The 15,729-nt window shown below is 35.6% G+C and overlaps 1 protein-coding gene across 1 annotated transcript; it reads right to left on the reverse strand.

The window, feature by feature from the left end:
* Window positions 1-3,845: 3,845 nt before the first annotated feature.
* On the reverse strand, window positions 3,846-9,086 carry LOC133520846 (uncharacterized). The gene has a single exon (XM_061855530.1). The coding sequence runs from the start codon at window positions 6,846-6,848 to the stop codon at window positions 5,043-5,045; it is 1,806 nt and encodes a 601-aa protein (XP_061711514.1). The 5' UTR covers window positions 6,849-9,086; the 3' UTR covers window positions 3,846-5,042.
* Window positions 9,087-15,729: the final 6,643 nt, after the last annotated feature.

Raw genomic sequence — 15,729 nt, forward strand, 5'->3', positions numbered from 1 at the left:
TGTTGAAGCCCCAAATAACAGATTTTTTTATTACTAATATACATACTTTGAATCGATGCTGTGGAAACACCATTTAGGAGAATTCCATTTTAGATAGTAGGTACATTTTACTTCAACTTTGTAATTGTAGCGTAGTTTTTTAATAATAGTCTTTGTCCAAAATAGCACTTGAAATCACGCATTTCAAAACCAACCTCTCAATTCCAGACGCCTGATGGAACGCGGATCCTCCGTACCCTGGACCCAGGTTCTTCAGGAAAGCATCGGCGAGTCACGACTGAGCGGAGAAGCCCTCAGGGACTACTTCCGACCCCTGGAGGAGTGGCTGCGGAGCGAGAACCTCAGGACTGGGGAGTACCTGGGCTGGAGTTATGATGGAGACTATTGCAAGTTTAGGTAAGTCACTACTGATTTTCAAAGAATATCTTTGCTAGTAGTGTGTAGATATATCAAAATTATGTATATAGTCTAATACTGCAACGTATGTTCCACAAGCTCAAAAGGAAATTAAGTATCAATACCAATGTTTCTTTTGCTTTAGTTAGTTATTATTTCTTCCATTTATAAACATACTTTGCCATTGAATTACAAATATATAGTAAATCACACACCTGAACGAAAAAAATAGAGTTTATTTGTGACCATACAATACAAATATGTGACCATATTTGGGAGCTTTGGACTATATTTGTGTGGTTTTACGGTACCTGAATCTTCAAAACACACATAGTAGTCTTTTCAGACAATTTTCCAAAAACATTCTGGAACACGAACCCAAAATCATGCAGTAGAGAATCAACAAAGACAATCTATTAATACATATTTCATTAGCAAGATTTTCTATCTTAAGTTTGTAGGTTAGAAGTGAAGCATCATCCAATTTGAAATATTAAACAGAAATCAGCATCTAATCTTTTTTTTAATGTTAAATAATTGTAATATCTATATTATTATTATTTTTAATTTCAGCATCGAAACGGCAGGTCTGCAAGTGTATGGTGGCTTCTACAACGCCGCTAACCGACACGACCTCACGCACTTCGCTGGACTGCTCCTCATCTCTTTCTTCACCACCGTTTTCATTCGATGGTGATTTCGACATGACCTCACGCACTTGAATTTACTTTTCTATAAATCCTTTATCATCACTTTTTTCGTTTGATGGTAATTGCGACATAACTTCACACGTTTCACGAGAGTCTTATTTGGATCCTTTATCATCATTGTTTTCATACGGTAGTGATTACGATACAAACTTTAGTGTATTTCTATACCTCATGTCATCCACGATGACGCGCAGATTTGGCAAATATGACCTTTAATAACATGACAATACAACTCAAAGTATGCGTCTTCGTGAGTGACACGATCTATACTTATCTCCTTCTTGTGAACGTGATAAAATACACTTAGAAGAATATAATAGAATAGAAAAACGTTTTATTGCAAAACCATCTACAAACAGCACCACATTATTAAAAATAAAAAGAATGAAAGAAGATCTAATACGCTAAACAGTTATAACTACACCAACGTACTTCACCCCTTCCTGATTGGCATTTTCGTCATCATATTCAGTCGGTGGTAATAAGTTCTACATTCAGTCCAAAAATCTGCTCGTTATCGAGGTAATGAATACAATACAATACAAATCCTCTTTATTGCACAACCTCTGAAAAAATGTACATGGAAACACATAAAATAAATGAAGATTGAGGTAAACAACAGGCGGCCTTATCGCTACAGAGCAATCTCTTCCAGACAACCTTTAGGTAATGGAGAAATGAACCTTAAATTAACTAATTAGGAGGTGCAAAAAATCTAAATAGCAAACTAAATTAAAACCAAAACAAGAAATTAAAAAAAAAAAAAACAATTACTGAAATAGGTTGTGATAACGGTTTTGGCTTTATAATAATGAGAAATATTGTTTAAATTGTATTCTTAAATAATTTTGTTACTGTCATTTTTTCGCAATTACCTGAATTCATTCTAAAATGACATATACCTAGTTGAACATTTATATCAGAAGAGGTATATTTGATAATAGATTACAAGTTATGTCATGTTTTATATAAGTTTTTAAAGTATTATTATAATTCAGGGTTAATAATGTACATAATAGTATGTAGTACAGTTATTTTGTAAATATCTTTGTAATATCACGAGATTTATAACAGTATAGTTTATTGTGATAATGTTGAATACAATAATACTAAAAATGACGTTTTATTTCATTTCTTTCCTAATCATCCTGGGGGTTGGTCGTGAACCAACACGAAGGAAAGTCTGTTCGTATTTCGAACACCGATTTCGCCCGGCGCGGCGATTGGTCGTGAACCAAAAGATCGGATAATGCACAACGCACAACGAAACAAAGGGCCTAGACATTCTTTATTTGTGCGTGGTAGCGTCCACACGTCGGTCTAGTTGCCGAACACCACAAGACCACATTCTACCTAATTGTTTTTTTTTTTTTTTGGAAAATGTTGCCAGTCTTTAATAATATGGGAGATTTCAGAAAATAATGTACGCAATTAGCGTGAGTTGTTAAGAAAAGTTAATCGCTGTTAGTTTTGTGACGATGATTAAGCATTAAATCTCAATAAAAACCTGGTTTTGGTGTTCAATTCATAAACTATAAGCTTTATTACAATGTAAATAACCGGCCAAGAGCATGTCGGGCCACGCTCAGTGTAGGGTTCCGTAGTTACTCTTCCGTCACAATAAGCTAAACTGGAGCTTAAACTATAGTAAATTATTAACCAAGGGATGAAACGGTACCTTTCACCCGAGTTAAACAAATAGGCAAATTTGCATAATCAGTACCTAATTAAAGTAAGTCTTTTTACTATGAAGGGAAAACTTTTTGCGATAACTCAAAAACAGCTAAACTGATCATGTCCGCTATAGTTTTCATTTAATGTCTTTCTTAAGCTCTACTTCCACGATTTTTTTCATATTTTTTGGACCTATGGTTCAAAAGTTAGAGGGGGGGGACACATTTTTTTTTTCTTTCGAAGCGATTATCTCCGAATATATTCACTTTATCAAAAAATGTTTTTTGAAAACCCCTATTAGTTTTGAAAGACCTTTCCAACGATATCCCACACTTTAGGGTTGAAGCGAAAAAAAAATTTCACCCCCAATTTACGTGTAGGGGAGGTACCCTAAAAAAAATTAAATTTTTAGATTTTATTGTACGACTTAGTCGGCTTTATTGATTTATATATCCATGCCAAATTTCAGCTTTCTAGCACTAACGACCACGGAGCAAAGCCTCGGACAGACAGACAGACAGACAGACAGACAGACGGACATGGCGAAACTATAAGGGTTCCTAGTTGACTACGGAACCCTAAAAAAGGCAAAAAGTAGATTCATATAAAAATTTCATGTTTAATTTTTGACACAAAACTGACAGGGATTAACTTTTCTTAACAACTCATGCTTTTTTTTAAAATAAATATTATAGGACATTATCACACAAATTGACTAAGTCCCACAGTAAGCTCAATAAGGCTTGTGTTGAGGGTACTTAGACGACGATATATATAATATATAAATATTTATAAATACTTAAATACATAGAAAACACCCATGACTCAGGAACAAATATCCATGCTCATCACACGAATAAATGCCCTTACCAGGATTTGAAAAAATGGTTGTTAGAGATATTTATTCGTTTTGAAACACTTACCACTTTGTCGCCATGATTGATTTATTCTTCAATGGTAAATTGCAGCTTTCTAGCACTAATACTCGTAATCACGGAGCAAAGCCTCGGACGGACGGATAGACGGACATGGTGAAACTATAAGGGTTCACTATTCAATATACTCTATGAAGGGTTCCTCGTTGAGTACGGGCACAAAATAAATTGTCAACTTATATTAGGCCATCGTATAATAAATTGAGATTTGACTGTATTTAATTGTAGAACGTCAAATGCGAAACTTATACATTTAGGGTCGTGATGATGTTGACCCTATATCTTCCAAAAAATACAATAAAATAAAAAAAACAGTACATTTTTTGAGCATTCTGGTCAGGTCATTGTGGATAAGTCCGTCTATCAGGTAAGATCAACTAAAAAATAAACTAATTTAACAATGAGGCCATTCTAATTTAACTTTTCACCAATTCTTAAGTGAAAAGTGTCGAAGGGAAAAACTAGGAAAGGCAATCTCGAACCTCTAACCAAGATTGGCGATTCGAGATTTCACTAAAAATCTGAATCGAGATTAGTAGTTTCGAGATCTCGAGTGCCAGAGATCAATCTCGATAAGATAGAGATTTGACAAAGTGATTACAAAATAGTTATTTTGTTTGAAATTTCCCGTGAATGTAGTAAATTGCCTATTTAGGGTACTTGATGTGATATTTGCAGAATAAAAGAGAAACTGATACTTTTTTTTTACTAACAAAATAACAAAATATTATAATATATAGATATGCATGTTAGCAATAATTTTATATAAGTATAGCAACCTAATTTATAATATTTCTACGCCGATAGAGGCAGAATATGAAGCGCTTATTATGAATTGACCATCTTTGTACCATATTCTAAGAAATAAACATTTGTATTTGTATTTAAACGTTATTACGACATTAAATGGGTTGTTAGTTATTTAGCATTATTCATGTAAATAAACTAAAATTCAAGAAAAAAAATTGATAATTTTACTCATTCTATTTTTATTTAATATTTAATATGTCTAAAACAGTTTCATTGACTGTATGAGTAAAGCCGTGGACTATTGGCAGTTTTAGAACGAAAGGGTATAAATTTAAAAGTAATTAATATTCATATTCGTTTATTGCACTCATGTACGATGCATTATGTCTAGGACTTGTTGCTATACTTTACTTTACATGCTTTAATGAACCAAATCATTTTAATTAAAATTACTACAGTTTGCTAAATAAAAAAATAAAATAAAAAACAAATTTAATAGGTATATAAGATACACAATAATACCAAATGCACAGTGGTTAATTGAAATTACTTTTATTTTCTATAGTTTAAATATTTATTAATCAGCGTACATTAACTCAATTATAAATATTACAAACGCCAGTACCAATCCTGTGCTTAAAATACTAAACGGTATAATAAAATCTACTAATTTTAGACTACTAATTTCAAACGAACCACCAACATTCGAGTCTACATCGTTATCAAACATATGAATTTTTTTAGCAACATCAACAAAACCATTATCAACTAAGCGTAATATTTTAAGCTGGAAATCTTTTAAAAGTGGAAAACCGCGTTTTAAGAATATGGCATAAAGGGTGTTGTACAGTTTTTCCTTCATGACATGGATTTGTGCCTTTTTCGTTGGATTTCTCGTTATCCACCAAAGGTATCGATAGTAGTGTGTGACTGTGTACTTATTTTGCGTTTTTGCTACCATATCCATAGATAAATCTGCAGTTTCACAACCCAGTGTTTCTAGATATTCTTCATGTATAATAGGAACTTGGCCAGAGCTTTTCATAAACGAAGCTATGTCTGGTGCGAAACACGGAGTAATGTTGAAATCGTATAAAGATATGTATTCATTCAATTGGGACTTGCTGGTTCGGTATGTAGTAAAACTTGTTAGTTTTGTTTGGTAAAAACAGTTTACTAGAAACCCAAACCATATCCAATGAACAATGATCAAGTTTTTAAATGTTTGTCTTTTGAGACTTAATTTAATGTTGTGTGTACAATTCCCAAATAGATTAAGGAGTTCAGAAGATATATATTTATTTAGTACCGTGTAATAATCTTTATTATTTGAAAGAAGAAATGAACAAAGTAAGAATATTATTAGTAATAGTAGCCAGACCAGTGGTGTAAACACTTTGTAAATGATTTTCCATCGTTCTAAGAGACCGGAGCTAGGAGTCACTATAACAAAACTATCTTCATACGCAAAGTGGGTCCATATAAAGTCAAAGAATAGCGCTCGTCGACTGTTCAAAGCAAAGGCCCCAATTATTAAATCCACTTCATTTTCATGTAATTTTCTTAATATGCCAGTGACAGTAAAATTATCAAATACTTGGCCAAATTCAGTTTCGGAAAGAAATATATAATTTAAAGAAATATTTTCCGTCTGTGCTAAAATGTTCAAAAAAAAAATTTCTATTCCGACAGCGTATTCATTTTTCGAGTCTTTATCCGACATAACTAACGGTGGGTAATTATGAGTTGCTACTTGTAAAACACAATTCTTAAGGATAGGAATATCATGTTCATGTATCGAGTCCATAATATCAGATGTCTTAACTCTATTACAGTCACTTATTTTAACTGTATTACTATAATTCCGGCCACAACCACCTTCTGCGTATGGAAAATAGGAAAATATTGATGAATAATTATTTGTTTCTCTGACAATAATAAGAGTATGTATAATATGATACTTCCAAAGTGTATGAAATACTAGAATAATATTATCTTTCGTAGTATCTGCTATCATTATGATGTATATAGCTTCTGGCTTGCGGTAATTATCCTTGTTCATAACGTCAATCAAATTTTGAAAATACGATAGGTTCTGACCAAATATTATAAAAATAGTGGGCGATGCAGCAACACGCACACCACCATCTTTTACGTAAAGCTTGACGTTGTTAGTTTCGTGAATCTTCCGAAGCAACTCAGTGGTGACAATGTCATTGTTAATGATAGCTATATCTGAGTTAAACAGAGATTTTGACGCAATCATATCTGCAATACATTGTTCTTCTAATTCTTGTTGTATTTCGGGAACATGAACATTTCCATTGGCCACATTTGTATAAACTATATCAATGAAATAATAAATCACTATTTTGTAAAGCATGACTGAATGGCGTGAGTGCGCTAATGATACTAACAGTTACAACCATATGTGACTATAATTATGATAACAACTGTCAGATAACGTTGGTAATAACTGACATAAAATTATTGCTGTAATTAATGACATAAATAATGGACATTCTAGGCTACCATGCGTCCGAAGCGCTGGAAGGATACCCCGCCACGTCAGGTATTAATGATGTCGTCCGTCTGGCCCCTGTTAGTGGCAAAGTGCCGGCTGTCCTTGAGCCCAGTGATCTGGCTAAGAATGACTTGTCTTGGAGCATGGGTCGGTCGCTAGTTTGCGACACTACTTGTGTTGATACCCTGGCACGTCCAATGTTCCAAGCACCAAAGATGCTGCTGGCACTGCGGCATCCTTGGCTGAAAGCCTCAGCTGCATGTTTGCGGCGTTTGATGTTGAATCTTTAGGGCTATGGGGGCCAAGTGGGCGACGGCAGTATAAAGACTTATCGGGCCGCCTAATAAGAGGCTTCTGTTTCCCAGAGGGCTGGCCACTATTTGGCACATTGCAAGGATTTCGGCCAGCCTTCTGGGTCCCTTGCCCGTTGTCGATTTGGTAAAAAAATAAATATTTAGCGGTTTTTGTACTTAAATAGTAAGATTTATTAATAAATAATTTCTCACCTAATGTCCATGTAAATCGCGCTAGTAAAAGTCATAATTACATTAAATTCAAAACAAGGTACCTATATTTAATTTCATTTCTCATGCCTTGAAAGTGGGTCGTGCGTCTAAAATTGTTGTGGTATGAAGTGTGCAGAAAGTAATATGTTTCTGCACTAGACCAAAACATTCAAAGTACTTTTTTATGAGAGCAGTTCAAATTTGGTTCTAAATTAATTTGTTGGACAGTTTACAATAACGATAATTTTACCTTAATTGTTAATTGAAAGTGACCTTAAGAAATACTTACTATATATTATAAGTAATCTTAGATTTAATACTTAGTCGTGTTTTTAATGCACATGTATTTTTCTTTCTTCGTATTCGAAATGAAAAGTAGAGCACAATTTCATCCCTTGGTTAACAATCTACTATTTACGGTTCATTTACATCATTGTTATCATAATCATCAACCTTAACATTTTAATTACAATTAACAGCGTTTATTAATTCAATAAAATTAAAAAATATACACGCGTCAATCTTTCAATCGAGAATTCCTACCGACGTGATCGAACCTCGAAAATCCGCTCCAGATCTCGCAGTTTCAAGATCTCGCGAAATAAAGATTGCATTCCCTAAAGGTGACGTTCAGATTCAGATTGCACCATTATTGTAGCGCGACATTACTGCCGACTGCATTTCAGCTCCGGCCAGCAACTTCGATTTGCATTTGCGGCAATAATTTCGTGCTGTCGTGCAAGAAACGTCAAAAAGTTCATTTGATGGAGAAATGTATGGCAAATTTGACATCATCTACTGCAGTAGGTAATACACCTTTATTCCATTGGTGGTTTTTTCAAATCCTGATCAAATCAGTAGACAAAAATCATCGCATAATGCTCTGGGTTCATCCACTGTAGGCCTAGCACACATGATTGGCATGAGAACATCTCGCGGCGAGATAGACTACCCGTCTTTTTATAACCATGCTAATTAAAGAGGGACGGGTAGTCTATCTCGCCCCGAGATAGTCTCCCGCCAATCATGTGCTAGCCCGGCTGATCGATTGTGTAAGTGGACAAATTGGATTAGTTTTACGACCCGCCTAATAACAATATGCGGGCGATTATATCCACGACCCTTCTGAGAGTAATTTTAAACAAGCTTTAAGTATCATGATATGCTTTCGTATGACTAGCCTGTAGGCTACGTAGACAGCGGGCCAGGAACAGATTTATATGACCAATAGCATCCCGGATGAAAACTCGTAAAGTGATTTAAGGGCGATGTGTAATAAACCATCGTAGACGTCAGACACGGTTCCGTTGGTGATTTTAGATGCAGCAGCCACTTAAACATATGGTTCCTCGTGGTGGCTGGTGGTATTATCTTTTAAGTGATGATTTTGGATGATAAGTATTGAATAACGTTAATTTGGATTTGTTTTGTAAGTAATGTTTGTCGGTTAGTATTTTAATTTCGGTACTTATGAAGAAAAGCTTTGTGCTGTCGGTTACAAAGTTAGTTGAACCCTCGTACTTTGTAATGTGAGGGTTTCAACGCTCAAGATTACTATTTTCGAACCTTTTGCTAGCTCAAAATTTGCATGCAGATGCCTGGGGCCCATTTCTCGAACGGTAGTAGTCTAATATTGTTATTGTGTTGCCTAGAGGCCTACCTAATGAGACGACAGCTACGATGGTGCGGTCACGTCTCCCGGATGTCCCAGGACCGAGTCGCGAAACGCATCTTCTACTGCGAACTACAAAATGGTAAGCGAAAGCGAGGCGGCCAGTTTCTGCGGTTCAAAGATGTGTTGAAGCGGCATATGAAGAGAGCTCATATAGAACCAACGACATGGGAGAGTCTAGCTGGTGACCGTCCACAGTGGAGGCATATTGTGCAGAGGCAGGTGCGTGAATTCGAAGCCAGGCGACGCACAGAACTTGACGATAAGCGTGACGAGCTAAAGGCCAGACCACCTATGGCCATAACATATAATTACGTCGAAGGGGTGCTGACCTGCAGCGAGTGTGGCCGCACATTCGCTGCTAAGATTGGCTACGTCAGTCACCTGAGAGCGCACCAGCGACACTCTCAGCGGTAGAAAGCAGTTGCTGTGGCCGAAAACGGCTAGGAGACGATGATGATGATGAATATTAGTCTAATACAGGGCCCCATTTCTCGAACGGTATTAGACTAATATTATTAGTCCACGAACTGTCAAGTTGTATGGGTTACCATGGTAACACACTAATAATATTAGTTTCCGTTCGATAATTGGCCCCAGTTCGAGAAATGGGCCCCTTTTCGAGAAATAGGCCCCTAGTAGCGCAGTCTGACACATCCTACAAAAGTAATTGCTACAAACTAATCAATATATGCTAATACATTAGTTTTCGTCCATGATAAACATGAACTAAATAAACGTGTCTCTAATTAAAACATAAAAGCATAAGCGTCAAGTTTCAATGGCGTAAACATAAACAAAACTAATTGCTCTTTTAATATACGTCCCAATGTAAACAAAAAGACGGATGAACTAGACAGATACGGCCAAAATAAACTACATACATAATTATTATTGACCTTCGCTTTTATTGGTGTGTGGCTAGGCGACCGATTCTGATTTACAAAAATGTTATGGTTTTGATGATTTAATGTGTGTTTTAATGGCTATATATTTAATGTAGGTTGTGATTTCAAATGTTTAACTGTAATTATGTTAATGCCTAAATTGAATAATAAACATATTGAATTGAATTGAGTTGGATTGAATCGAATCGAATTGAATCGAATGGAATTGAATTGAGTGGAGTGAATTGAAATGAATTGCATTTAATTGAATTGAATCGAATTGAATTGAAGTGAATTGTATTGAATTGAATTGGTCATTCAACTTCCATTGACGACCTTGAAGATTGATCACGCTTTTTGGTGCATGCAAAAAGAAGTTTGAGTCATGCCGCGTGCGTGAGATGCGCGCCAATCACCAAGGTGATCGTCAAAGTCGTATCAAAACTAGTTCACAGCCATAACCAATTGCGAATTTAGAATTGACCTCATTAAATACTGGATTTGGATCATTTTGGTGGGATTTTCACACTAGTTTTTGCAAAAATATCGATACCTACTTGTAAAATGTATGTTTGTTGTTCATGTTGTAGAACATTGGGACTTACGTAGCGCTTTCAAGGGTCACTAATTTGAATGAAGTCCAACTATAATTAACATTGATTTTGGCTGTATCAAAGCACAACAATCCGCTGTAGTTGAATATAATTGACAAAAATCAAAATATCGCCCTGATTTATCCTTTATTGAAAAAAAACAGCCAATAAAAAGAAATACTGAAAGAGAATGAGCATTAAAAATAGAAATAGCCGAAGCGCAATATATCGAACCCGAAAAAAACCCGAAGGGCATCTTACAAAATGAAATTAAATCCCACCAAAAACATTTCGTGAAAAGTGTTGCCAAGACTAACATGGGCCTATAGTTAGTCAGCGGATCTCTCAATACCAAGACTTTTACTCCGTTAATTCTAAACCTTTGACTCTACAAATCCTAACCGTACAAGCTTTAATTCTATAAAGCCATCATCATTGGTTAAACAGTACAGCCTGACCGTTTCGTTGCTGTGTCATTCATTACGAGCGGAATTCTTCATAGCAAAAATCAAACTGTCAGAGGGATTGACCTAACTGTTTTATCGACTTATCGATAAATATTTGTCACTTAACGAAACCTCCCTCCCTAATTAGCTGACCGCCACTGTATTTTGGTATAATAGTAAAGAATAAAACAGTAAATACTTTTATGATGTAAATGAACGTAACATTTTGAGCAATATATTGTGGAAGAATCTTCTTTGAAACTGAAATAAGAATCTTTCTGTATCCATTTTTTTATTGTTTTATTTTAGGATTAACCATTTTAGTAACACGGCACGGAAATCACTCATGAAAACTCAAGTGACATAAATGACATATGTGACGCTGACATGATTTACTTTAATACGGAGATGCAAATTGCTTATCAAAGAGGTCAAATGTTACAGAATAATCTTTTAAGTTGATTATGGATACCTAATGCGAAATTATTCCGTAACATCAATAAGTCGATAAAACAGTTAGGTCAATCCCTCTGACAGTTTGATTTTTGCTATGAAGAATTCCGCTCATCATTAGACATGCTCGTGGTCAACTTTTGTAACAGCAGTGAAACCAAGTTTAACCAAGATGATGGCTTTATAGAGTTAGAGCTTGTAAAGTTAGGATTTATAGATTTAAAGGGTTAGAATTAACGGAGTAAAAGTCTTGGTATTATGAGATCAGTCCGCGTAGCCAACGTGCATATCGTTCACAATAGAGAGAGATGACTACGCTACGCTACGGAGCGTTAATGATTGTAACGTTGGCTATGCGGCCAGTTGACTTTTTAACGTGAAAACTATAGGCGCATGTTAGTCTTGGCAACACTTTACAAGAAATGTTTTTGGTGGGATTTATTTATCTAGCAAGATACACATATTACAAGCACAACCCTCCTTTTGCTATAGTATAAGAAATAGCGCAGCTGACACAAAACAACTGCAACTAGATGACAATTTGTTAAGACAGTAAACATCTCTGGTGATTGTTTATTTACCCACCCATTTCATAGCCCGTCGATAACGCCAACTGTGAGCAAATACGATAGGGGCGGAAGTGCGCCAGTATGTCGCCAGCCTTACGTCGCACCCCACATTAGAGCGTGTTCACATTGTTCGATTCGGTATCGACGGTCGCATACGACAAAGAAAAAAAAAATTAAAGTACCTTATTTATTATCGGGCGGGGATAGGTATGAGGATAGGAGAGCTAAGCAGCTTCTCAGATTTAAGAATTTTTGGTGTATATATCCGTCATACTAACGGGAATGGCTCCTAAAATTAGCGCAATAAGTACAACTGCAGCTTATGTCCTGCGTAAAAATTTCAAAATAGTGGTTTCGTACTCGAAAACTCCAAAACTTAGCCAATTGTAACGAAATTATGAAATGAAAATGGTAATAAAATTATCTGAGTCAGACTGTTTTACTTTTAAGGCAAATTTATATCAATTTTGGATACCATGATTTTCTTTGCGGTCTAGTCAATACATTTTTGCGATGTTTGAAGTGCTCTAGCGCTTAAAAAATAAAAGCAAAACAGTCCAACACAGATATTGATAATATTCATTTGCGTTGATATAAAATTATTGCTCTTAGGTCAAAAACCACGACGGAAAAAATAGAGTACGTTTATATGGAGGAATGACGCGCAGATTTGACAAATCTAACCTTTAATAACATGACAATATGATAGGCACGCATCGTCGTGTATTACACGATCCATCTTAAGATGCTTTGGGATAACTTCGAAAGCGGGGGTCACATATAAAAAAAATTGTCCCTATTCACCCCAGCCGTCCCTATTTACTCCGGTTGACGGTACTTGATGTCGTCAGATAAAAGCCTTGAAGCAGCAGTTGCCTTTCTCAAAAGGTCATTCGACATCCGATATAGGACAATCTGAAAACGCTCTTAGTTGTACCACCAGTGTGACGCCGGCTTCACCTGGCTCGTATGTCGTACCTCTAGTAAGTTATGACGCCCTGGTACTTCGCACGGGATACGTGTCTGTCACGTGTCGTGTGTTACCCACAAGGAGACTACAGACACGTCATCATGTGTGATGTTAGACAACTGAGGGCCTACCGCGAACCACGTTTGACGTGTTACCTCCCTGTCACACTTACGTACGAAGTTATGCCTTTTATGACATGTCAGAATATTATAATAATGATTGAAATTTAAATTTAATTTAATGTATTGGATATTTGAATTATGTTGATTATTCGTACCGTTAAATACGCCAACTTTGCCACCAGGGGGAACATTGCCCAAAACACAATTTCTAAGGCAATCTACTAATATCTAAAAAAGTTACAAAATTATGGCAACATTGATGACATTGGTAGAAAGTAAACTATACCTGTGGCAACACAGAATAGCGCGTGCACTCCTGACTTCATACAGTAACCAGTCGGGACTTGTCGAGTACGGAGTGTATTTTTGCGGGCCAATTACTGAGAAATTTTGGAAGGGAATTGTACATCATGGCGAATACACAGATATGTTGAATCGATTGTATATAATGTAAAACCATGAGCTGAGTATTTTGATGCTAGGTTCGTTACTGTAACTAGTATATTACAAAAGTTATGCTGATGGGCAAAATTACCCAGTAATGTACCGTCGTATGAGTGTCAACATTGCCCGCAGTAAAAAAATGCTTAGGGTTGACACTTTTTTTTTACAAACTTTTTTTTTTATTAATGTGCAAATCTTTCAATATTTGTATGTACGTACATATGTTCCGATCAAATCTTGCAAGCCATTTTTCGACCACTTTTTGGTATCCGATTGAGCTGAGATTATAGCATACTACTTCTACTTCTACTACCAGTGACAATACAATCTGGTAGTGACATTCTGGTTCAACCGGGATCGTCTCCACATGAGGAATTCTTTTTTTTTCTATGGTTAATATATAATGGAGTCGAAAACTATAGTTTCATTTTTGATTACTGGCCGTTTTTCAGAAAAAAAATTGAATAACTATTTTGACATACCACACGTTTGAACGCATTTATAGCTTAGATGCCTTAGTCTTCCGTAAAAAAGTGAAAAACGTAGAGTTGACAGCTGCCAGTTGTCAAATATTGCTTCCTCATTGGTTACAACTACGACTTTGTTTGTACGCGGTTCAGCTGTGTGTGTGACATTTGGCAACTGGCAGCTGTCAACTCGACATTTTTACTTTTTTACGACAGACTAAGGCATCTAAGCTATAAATGCGTTCAAACGTGTGTTATGTCAAAATAAATATTCAAAAAAATATTTTTACAAAACTACAAGTAATTAAAAAAGTAGCTAGAGTTCTGAACTCCATTATGTGTCTATTAAAAAAAATATATAGTAATGGCCACTTCAGAAAACTTAAGGTAACCAATTGAAATTTGGTTGGTACATATATAGATCTCAGTTGACAATACAAGTACAGTCAACAAAAAGCACAGTCAGCGAAAAAAAGCTATTAGATTCTGCTATTAGATTTTTATATAACGTTATTGAAATAAACAACTTTGCGCCTTATTAATATTTTTTGTTTCTTACCTACCCTACCAACTTTGTGCAAATTAATGTTCAGTTTTTATTATCTTCTCAATTTTGACAACCCTAGCACTTTTAAATCGCTACACGCCGTTTGTATGAAGAAGAAAAAATGTACAGGCTAACATTGCCCACTCATTTTAATAGGAAAGTATTTCGAGCAGGTATTATTATGTCGAGTAAATTTTTGAACCGATTGCCTTCATTGCCAAAATACTTTCAATGGTTTTTATGGCAACCAAATAAGGTCTATAGTTGCGCTAAAAATCACGGTGGGCAATGTTGGCTAAAAGTCCAGATAACTTTACCCGACCTCAAAATCGGTCATATGATGGAGAAAACGTTGACTAAAGTTAAATTTGCAGTTAAATTTAAATGCGCATGATCTCGGTGTTACCACAGATACATAAATATTTCCGAGGTTTCATACAAAAAACTAGAATTTTTTTAGTTTTTCCCAAAAAAGTGGGCAAAGTTGGCGTATTTAACGGTATATTGTTATATTTTACTGTAATTTAATTTGATTATTATTATGTTAATTGTACTTCAATGGACATCGACCTAATTATATGTGACTTTAGACATGTAAAAATTGTAATTTTATCAATAAAGGAATACAGTTATATATGAATATAAGTGCGACAGAGAGACAACACGACGAACTTGGTTCGCGGTCGGCCCTCTGTAGCCGTAATACGACTTGACACGTAACGTTTACGTTAGGGACTGCGTTAACTCGATCGCAGTCCATCTCGCTCGTACTGATTAATTGGTGTGATAGAGAGAGAATGCGATCGGATTCACGCGGTAACCGTGCTGGACACTGAACAGTGAGGCTAATTCAAACTTACGTTTTGACAACAAAATAATATCTATATCTAAATATAATATCTAAAATTCGGCTGTCCTCTATCGATAGAATGAGTGAATGAGTCAAAGATGTAAAACAGGATATTTTTCTTCTCCAGTCATCCTAATAAGTTTTTGATACAAAAATCATAGCTGACTGTAATTTTCTTACCGCGGACAACTAATACTCAAAGGTTGTCTGGAAG

The sequence above is a fragment of the Cydia pomonella genome, chromosome 8, assembly GCF_033807575.1.
Source record: "Cydia pomonella isolate Wapato2018A chromosome 8, ilCydPomo1, whole genome shotgun sequence".
NCBI classification, from domain to species: domain Eukaryota; kingdom Metazoa; phylum Arthropoda; class Insecta; order Lepidoptera; family Tortricidae; genus Cydia; species Cydia pomonella.